This window comes from Mus pahari, chromosome 2 (assembly GCF_900095145.1).
Source record: "Mus pahari chromosome 2, PAHARI_EIJ_v1.1, whole genome shotgun sequence".
Classification (NCBI taxonomy): Eukaryota; Metazoa; Chordata; class Mammalia; order Rodentia; family Muridae; genus Mus; species Mus pahari.
The window spans coordinates 131533751-131543604 of NC_034591.1; the positions used below are offsets into that span (position 1 = coordinate 131533751).

Sequence of the window (9854 nt, forward strand, 5' to 3'; positions counted from 1 at the left end):
GGCTGTCCTGGAACTCACTTTGTAGACCAGGCTGGCCTCGAACTCAGAAATCCACCTGCCTCTGCCTCCAGAGTGCTTTTTTTTTTTTTTAAGATTTATTTATTTATTATATATAAGTACACTGTAGCTGTCTTCCGACAGACCAGAAGAGGTCATCAGATCTCATTATAGATGGTTGTGATCCACCATGTGGTTGCTGGGATTTGAACTCAGGACCTCTGGAAGAGCAGTTAGTGCTCTTAACCACTGAGCCATCCCTCCAGCCCCACCTTCTTCTCTTTCTCTCCCTATGGTTCTCTTCTGACACTATGCCCCAAGCTCCGCCTATGTCTCTTCTGTCTGGCTATTCACTATCGGCATCTTTATTTAACCAATAGTTTTAAATTAAGAAGCCAGATCATGTTGTACATTTGAATTCTCTTATCCCTGGGAGCAACTAGGCCTTGGGGACAGTATTACATTACATTATATTACTTTACATTGGACATTACATAGGGCATTACAATACATAGCAAAAGACTAAACTTCAACACTGCTTCCTGCTTAGCCTGTGTTTAAGTTTCTTCCATAAGATGGGGATAATAGTTACCTAATTTATCAGGTGATGGAGGTATTAGAGTTGCTTTGTAGTCGGTGTGCTGTTATATATGTATCCACATACACACACACATATATATACACACATCTACATTCACTGCATATAAGTTCTCTTCTTCATGGTGCTAAGACTTGAACCCAAGGCCTTGTGCTTGCTGGTGAAGTACCGTGCCACTGAAGTATGTTCCTCGGGTCCCAACTTGTAATGACATATCAAGTAGGCAGGTGAGATGGCTCCGTGGATAACGGTGATTGCTGCCAAGTTAGACAGACAGTATGTGTTCCATCCTTGTAACCACATGGTGGAAGGAGAGAACAGGCCCACAAATTGTCCTTTGACCACATGGCAAAGGCACCATGGCACAGGGCCTTCTCTACCTGCTGAAATAAATAAGTGTTTAAAAAAAAAAAAAAGGAGTTGTAGAGATGGCCCAGTTCTTTCAGAGGATGTGGGTTCAATTTTCAGCATCCACATAGTAGTGAACAAACCCCCTGCAACTCCAGTTACTGCGAGCCTGCTGCCCTCTTCTGCCCTCTAAAAGCCCTGCACACACATTGTTCACAGACATACATGCTGGCAAAACACCCATCCGCATAAAGGCTAGAGCAGATTCTCTGTTCTGCTAATGGAGACAGGTACCCTGGAGCCAAGCCACTCTCCTCTCGAGAAAGGACTGGCTGCACAGTCTCACAGCTAACCTGCTTTTCGTCTTCTGTCTCATGCATTTGTAGAACTTGTAAGTCTGCGCGCACACACACCACAGAGAGAGAGACAGGTATTTCCTCTCTCCAGTTTGACCAACTTGTAAATAAACCCATTTTTTTTTTTTTTTACTGCTGGGTTGTTTCTTAACTTGCTTTGGAATACAGCGTGCCCAGTCAGCAGGTTATAGACCTGGTGACAAAATCTACTTTCTCATCATGAAGCCTTTCCCCTGACAGCTGCAGTCCTCAGGACAAGAGGTCCCTTATTTACTCCCACACTGACTTACTGGCAATCCAGTTTTTCCTTTCAGTGGCCCAGGCTCATTTAGGCCCCTTCTGTCCCCTCTGTGATGGAAGGAAGCCCTGTCCTGTCTAAGGTTTTGCTACCTGTTGCTCCCTCTGCTCTGAATCTTCTATCATCTTCTTCCTATTCCTCCTTCTCCTCTTCTCAGCCTTAGACCATGCCCCAGCTCACACTTGGAGCCCCATGGCAACTCTGCATACCTTGACCCATATGTTCCTCCATGCCACCATCACCTTCATCTGTGCTGGCTAGTTTTATGTTAACCTGACACAAGCTAGAGCCCTTTTAAGAGAGAGAGCCTCAACTGAGAACATGTTCCCACCAGACTGGCCTGTGGGAAAGTCTGTGTTGTGTTTTCTTGACTAGTGATTGATACGGGAGGGCTCAGCTCACTGTGGGTGGGGCCACTCCTGGGATGGTTGTCCTGGGTGATATAATAAAGCAGGCTGAGCAAGCTACCAGGAGCAAGCCAGTAAGCAGCACTCCTTCCATGGCCTTTGCATCAGCTCCTGTCCCAACTTCCCTGGATGATGGAATACAAAATGTAAGATGAAATCAATCCTTTCCTTCCCCAGTTGCTTTTGGTCATGGTGTTTTCTCAAAGTAATAGAAAAGTAACGAAGACACCACTGCATGCAGTCTGGGCTGCACGCTGGTAGCGCTCACACTGCTGGACACTTTAAAGGCCTCCAGCTGTAGTACTGTAGCCTGGGGCATGGCCTCTCTAGCTTGCAGTACCTTCCCACATTCTCTACTAGCTAAACTCAGTTCATTTAATAACTGCCCTGTTTGTTACTCCTGGTGCCATGCCTATTTGTTTCTCTAGTAAAAGCTCCATGAAGACCACGCCCTTGTCTATGACTCTCTCTCTCTTTTTTTTTTTTTTGGTTTTCGAGACAGGTTTTCTCTGTGTAGCCCTGGCTGTCCTGGAACTCACTCTGTAGACCAGGCTGGCCTCGAACTCAGAAATCTGCCTGCCTCTGCCTCCCAAGTGCTGGGATTAAAGGCGTGCACCACCACGCCTGGCGTCTATGACTCTCTTATTCTCTTCTGGAGTCTTGGTCCCATCATAGTGCTTACATGTAATGGGAACTCAGTAAACAGTTCATGAGTGACAGATGTAGACATGGGGTTGGTGCTATGACTGGGCACCTTTTTCAGATAGGGACACTGAGGCTCAGAGAGGCCCAAAGTCACTGGGTTGATTATTGGCAGAACTTAATTAGTCCCATAGAGAAGTACTTTTGTTTTAGGATTTCTTTTTAATTTATGTGTATGAATGTTTTGCCTGAATGTATGTATGTGCACCACATGTGTACAGTACCCACAGAGGCCAGAAGGTGTTGAATTACATGGAACTGGAGTGATGATAGAGTTGTGAGCCTCTATGTGGGTGCTGGGAACAGCCTGGGACCTCTGTAAGAGCAGTGACCTTAACCACTGAGCTATCTCTCCAGCCCCCAGAGCCAAGATCTCAGCTATTTGCTGTTATTCAGCTGTCATTTGATCTTCATGTCTCAAGGCTTTCATTTCTAAATGGTTTGTGCCACCATCAACCCCCCCATCCCCGTGCTGGGGATTAGAGCAATGTAACTGGCCCTTCACCTGCATTTGTACCAATAGATCAGCCTGGTGTACTGCACAGGCAGTCCAGCTGACATCTACTGCCTCCTGCTCCTTCACGCAGCTATCTCTTACTTTTCAGACCCAGCTTCAGGCATCACCATCCCTTGAAATCTTTCCAGCTCTTCTTTTCCACCCCTCTGGGTCTCCTACAGCCCCTAAATTTAATCCCACCATAGCATGGTTTGAGATAGGGTCTCATGAGGTAGTCCAGGATGCCTTTCTTTCCCAAATTATGGGATGACAGACTTTCACCACCAAGGCTGGTATGGTGGTTTGAATAGGCTTGGTCCAGGGTTAGGGTTAGGGGTGAGAGCACAAAGAAGCTATGTTTCAGAGATAGCCTAAGTTGTACCCCATGCTGCAGCTGGACTTGGTAATGTGTAAAAATCACCCAGGTGGTACTGGTTTTGAAGGTATAAAGGGGTCATGGAGAGCAGCTGAGCCTTGGCACTGTGAGGAGCCACGGAAGGCTATTGGTGAAGGTGCAGTCTTAGTTGCAGTTGACAGCCCAGGGCTAAGGGGGTCATGCAAAGAAGTTGAGGCACCATGAAGAGAGCTTATGAGAGGCTATTGGTGAAACCTAGTTGCAGCAGAAGGCCCTAGTGCACTGGAGATGCCAGTACCATAGGATGATCACCAAGAACAGCATCAATGGAGTGGAGTCAACCAGAGTCTAGAATTCTACAGAGGGCAGAGCTGGAGATGTGGTGTGCCCTTTGGAGAAGCCTGGAAGATCATGTGTGGATCCCAGACATTGGAAGTTGACTTGGAAACCCCAAAATGTTAAAGATGCCAGAGCTGTGGGATACCTGCTGAGGAAAGCTGCTAATGGAATGGAACCTGCACAGGAGAAAGAAGTCTGTTGCAGTCAACAAAGATGAAAAGGAGTTGGAGATCTGAAAACTGCTTTGACATCAGACATGGAGATGTAGAGTTTGGAGTTTGCCCAGCTGGTTTCCTGTCTTGCTTTGGGGATTACAGTTAAGGACTGGATGAATCTCAGAAGAGACCTTGAACTTTGGACTTTTAACATTGTTGAGACTCCTATAGACTATGGAGACTTTGGAAGTTGGACTAAATGCATTTTTCACTATGCTATGTTTAGGTGTAGCCCCTCCCCCCATAGATTTGAACAGGCCTATGGCAGCCAGGGAGTGCAATGGTGGGTTGAGTAGGATTTGACACTACTTAGAGATGTGGCCTTGGAGGACGTGTGTCACTGTGTGTGTGGGCTTTAAGACCTTCTTCCTAATCACGTGGGTGCCAGTCTTCTCCTAGTGGCCTTCAGATGAAGATGTAGAACTCTCAGCTCCTCCTGCACCATGTTCCTGCCTTGATGATAATGGACTGAACCTCTGAACCTGTAAGCCAGCCCCAATTAAATGTTGCCCTTATAAGAGATGCCTTGGTCATAGTGTTTGTTCACAGCAGTACAACCCTAAGGCAGCTGGATTCTTGGTGCTCAAGGAGTTAACCCACCTCCTGCAGTGGCCTAAAGCTCCTGGCCCTTGTTCTCTCCCATAATCTCACACCTACCTTGTCCTCTTTTCTACATTGCTTCTTTCTGCTCAGTCATGTTTCCTTGCTCCTTACCTGGCCCCTGGGCTCCATTTACCCAGTTGCTGTGTGCTCCAAAGGGCATGGTATTCCATGCCCTTCCCATTCTGTGGTTCACTGTAAGGGTGTGGTAATTTGAATAAGAATGGCTCCCACGGACTGGTGAGATGGCTCAGTGGGTAAGAGCACCGGACTGCTCTTCCGAAGGTCTGGAGTTCAAATCCCAGCAACCACATGGTGGCTCATAACCATCTGTAACAAGATCTAACGCCCTCTTCTGGAGTGTATGAGGACAGCTACAGTGTACTTACATATAATAAATAAATAAATAAANAAATCTTAAAAAAAAAAAAAAAAAGAATGGGTCCCATAAGCTTGTCTGTTTGAATACTTTGTCACCAGGAAATAGAACTGTTTGAAAAGATGAGGAGGAGGAAGAAGAGGAGGAAGAGCAGGAGGAGGAAAGAGAGGGAGAGGAGGAGGAGGGGGGCTTGTAGGAAATGTGTCACAAGGGGTGAGCTTTGAGTTTTGTTTTTCTTGAGACAGGGTTTCTTTGTATGGCTATAGCTGTCCTAGAACTAACTCTGTAGACAAGGCTGGCCTTGAACTCAGAGATCTGCTTGCTTCTGACTCTTGAGTGCTGGGATTAAAGGCTAACACAACCAGTGCCTAGTGGCTGTGAGGTTTGTTTGTTTGTTTGTTTGTTTTTCCGAGACAGGGTTTCTCTGTGTAGCCCTGGCTGTCCTGGAACTCACTCTGTAGACCAGGCTGCCCTTGAACTCAGAAATCCTCCTGCCTCTGCCTCCCGAGTGCTGGGAGGCTTTGAGGTTTTAAAAGCCCACATCAGTTGTTTTCTCTCTCTCAGCTTGTGTATCAGGGTATGAATCTCAGCTACTTTTCCATACCTGTCTGCTACCATACTCCCTGTCATGATGATAATGGGCTAAGCATCTGGAACTATAAGCAAGACCCCCAATAAATGTTTTCTTTCTTTTCTTTTTTTGAATATTTGAATTTATTTATTTTTATTATTATTTTCTTTATTTACATTTCAAATGCTATCCCGAAAGTTCCCTATATCCCCCCACCTGCCCCTGCTCCCCTACCCACCCACTCCCACTACTTGGCCCTGGTCTTCCCCTGTGCTGGGTCATATAAAGTTTACAAGACCAAGGGGCCTCTCTTCCCAATGATGGCCGATTAGGCCATCTTCTGCTACATATGCAGCTAGAGACTCGAGCTCAGGGGGTACTGGTTAGTTCATATTGTTGTTGCACCTACAGGGTTGCAGCCCCCTACAGCTCCTTGGGTACTTTCACTAGCTCCTCCATTGGGGGCCCTGTGTTCCATCCTATAGCTGTGAGCATCCACTTCTGTGTGTTTGCCAGGCACTGGCATAGCCTCACAAGAGGCCGCTATATCAGGGTCCCTAAATGTTTTCTTTCATAAGAGTTGCCTTAAAGCCTTGTCTCTCTTCATGGCAAAGAACAGTGACTAGCCTAGCAGGTGCCATCCCAGCCACCCTCTTGCAGGCAGGTGGCCTGCTCCCGACCCCCTCATGCTTCACGGCACTTCTTTCTTCAGGACTACGGCTGTGCAGTGACAGGCTGAGGCCACCATCTTGTCATTAGAAGAGATGGTGGAGTTGGAAGAGAAAGGGCTGAATTTCCACTCCTGCATGCACAGGAACACTTTCTGATGCCACTGGCTGACTTTGCTTCTGTTTATACATTCCCAGGAACACAGAGAACTTCACTGTGGGCCTTGAATGCTGGATAAGACCCCATTTACTGACCCACGTGTGTTTCCCAGGAGTACCTGCCTGAGGGTCCTCACTTCACCTCAGAAAACACATTTGTTCTCCTTCCCCAACTCACACCTCAGCCGCTGCCTTCCTTTCTGTCATCCTGGGCTCCTGTTGTCCTGGTCACTCCTAAGTGTCAACACTTTACACCAGACAGCTTCTCCCACTCACCTCCATGCTGATCCCTGATCCCAGCACAACCATGCATCTCAGTTGTTCTGAAAACATCTCACTTCTATAGTTTACAAGGTCTTAGGTGTCCACGACTAAGATTAAACGTGTCCCCTGGTTCCAGTCTCATCTAACCAGGTCCTCCAGACACCTTCCATCTCCATGAAGAGCACTGTCACTTACCAACGTCTGAGCATGTCAAGCCGAAAGTCACACGACGTTTTCTCTCCTCGGCTTTTTGGGATTCCCATAACCTGGATGCTTTCTTTTGCTTCCCACTATGTTTGGCCAGGGTTTCTGCCACATTCTGACTGTGTGCTTTGGAAAGGTGGCTAGAGGGACCAGATGGGTGGGGAGGAGGTTTTCCGAGAGCATGGGTCTTCTGGCCTCCAACTCTTCTTATTTGTTTGTACCCTCCACCTCTCAAATTGCAACCCTTTGCCAAGAACTTGTTTGGGGACAGACAGCTGACTGACTCTTCTCCAGGTCTCTTTTTCAATATAGAACGCATTGTTGCCCAACTGAGAAATAATGCAGGTTCCCAGGCACAGGAGCCTGGCTTTGATTCCAAGTCACGTGACTCAGCCGGGTTCTCTAGCTAGTCCGGGCATAGGAGGAATCCAGGCCGTTTGTGACCTTCTAGAACTCCCTGTCCCACAATGGAGACGGCATAATGAGGCTTCCAGCCTATCCTGGCGCTCTCCAATAGCTCTGCCGCCCGGAGCCGGAGGATTCCTGTAAATGGCGTTATGGAGTATGCCCCCAGTTTAGCCATTTGGTGCAAATAAGCTTTAGGTTTTCCAAAAGGCTGCACAACCTGCAAAGCCTCTGTTGCCATAACTATAGATGCCCTACACCGATTGGCTGAGCGCTTCTACTTGCAGGAAGGAGGCGGGAGAGTCCTTCTTCCCTCCCACCTCCCCAAACCCGGAAGCGTAGGGGATTTGCTTAGCTCTGGCTGGTGCCTCCTTTGGGAAATCATACATATGTCCCATCTGGCCACTGATTCTGATGGAAAAAAAAAAAAAAAGTCCTATTTCCTTGTAAGCTGCAGGACCTTCACAGATCTAAGCTTCAGGCTTCACTTTTCTCATTTAAAAAAAGTATCATACTCTACCCTTGGTTCTGAGAATCCTAGTCAGTCAAGGTCAAATAAAATACAGGTATTTGGTGCTATGACTGCGTGTTACGGTCTGGAATCAACAGTTTTGGTGGCAACCGCTTGTATCCCAGCATGGGAAGATAGTTTGAGGCCAGCTTGTGTTACATAACAAGTCCCAGGCCAGCCAGAGCCACACAATGAGAGCCTATCTTTAATCAAAACCAAAAATAGGTTACAGCCAGTCCTAATAATAAACCTTTGAAATGTCCACTAATAGCTGAACTATGGGGCGTACATGGAAAGATACATGACCCACACTACACGGAGGAGTCTAGTAAATGGAAGAATCCAGACTCAGGCCTCACACCGAAGGGTTCTAGTTAGTATATGAAATGTCCAAAATAGGTAAGTCTACAACAGTCAGCTGCTGGTGACCAGAGATGAGTGGTGAGGAAGGACTATTAACTAGAATAGGGTTTCTTTTTTGGGGGATGGAAATGTCTTGGAGTTAGCTAGTGTTAGTGGCTGTAAATGTGTTAAACACAAAACAAAACCATTTAATTAAACTTACAAAAATGTATTCTAGCCAGGTATGGTAGTACACAGGAGGAGCTCTGTGAATTGGAGGCCAGCCTGGTCTACATAGAAAGATCATGTCTCCAAAAAAAAAAAAAAAAGTTTTGTACTGCTGGGCACTGAGCTCTAAGCCTTGCGCATGCCAGTCAAACTCAACTGTTGAACTACATGCCTGATCCTAAAATTTTAAACTATGTCACCAAATAAAGATCAATATTTGAACAAGTTCTCTGTGCTGGGGACCACCTTCACTAGATTTAGCATCTTCCTGACTCCCTACAACCTGAGGCACTCGCTTCTACTGGCTCTTCTGAGCCACAGCCTCTGAACACTTAAAAAATCATGACAAGGCACCATGGATTCACTGAGATGCGAGGGAAGGCATGAAGGTCAGGCAACCTTATCTCCTGAAAAGAGTCGCCCTGGAACCCCAGCAATCGGCCACAGAGCTTCCCTTCAAGGCGACCAGGGAGAGGGGGGTTAAATGGCCCTGCCCCGCAGCCTTACCTCATAGCTGACATTTGGGAAATTTGCTCTACCACTATACTGTAGCCCAGGCATCCAAGGATTTCTCTGGACTCTGACCTCACTGTCTTCCCTGCCATACCATTAGCGCTGTTCTCTTCCTGGGAGGTCTCTACAGAGCCTTTTCATCTTTTTCCTCCCCAGCACAGGGCTCTGCACTTGTGTTCCTGTGATGTCTGTGAAAATATTATGGGTTATTGTGAAGTGGGAGGTATGGCCAGCTTTCCTGCCACATCTCTTTACACTTATGTGTACTTATTATTTCACATGCATGTATACACACTACCTGTGTGCCCAGAGGAGGGCAACAGATCCTCTGGAGTTGTGATCCTAAATAGAGATGCTAGGAACTGAACCTGACTCCTCTGCCACCAGTGATCTCTCCAGCTCCAGCATCCCTTTCACAGCTGCCACTTATTCAATTAGCCTGCAGCATAGCACATCTGCCTATACCCACTCGCTATCCTACAACAAATAGCTTCCTGACAGCTGGTTTATTTTGCCTTCATTCGATTTAATTTTCAAACCAAACCTTAGAATGACAATTGATCCTTGTGACTGGAACCATGATGGTATACCACCTGTCATGGAACTGGCACCAAATATTGGGAGAGATGAGGTTTCACACAGGGATATTAAGGACAAATCTAAAATTCCTCAGAGCCAATGCAAGTGGTCAAGAACACAATGCCAAAGGGACCTTCCTTTTTTTTTTTTTTCCCGAAACAGGATTTCTCTGTGTAGCCCTGGCTGTCCTGGAACTCACTCTGTAGACCAGGCTGGCCTCGAACTCAGAAATTCGCCTGCCTCTGACTCCCAAGTGCTGGGATTAAAGGCGTGTGCCACCACGCCCTGCTGGGACCTTCCTTTTTTTTTTTTTTTTTTAA

The 9854-nt window shown here is 46.8% G+C and overlaps 1 protein-coding gene across 1 annotated transcript in view; it reads right to left on the reverse strand.

Moving 5' to 3' along the window:
• Window positions 1-7553, reverse strand: part of Efcab12 (EF-hand calcium binding domain 12) — a 21799-nt gene extending 14246 nt beyond the window's left edge. The window contains exon 1 of the mRNA XM_021191771.2: window positions 6948-7553. Coding sequence (XP_021047430.1) covers window positions 6948-7275 — 328 coding nt within the window. The 5' untranslated portion in view covers window positions 7276-7553. The remainder of the gene's footprint in view (window positions 1-6947) is intronic.
• Between the last annotated feature and the right edge of the window lie 2301 nt (window positions 7554-9854).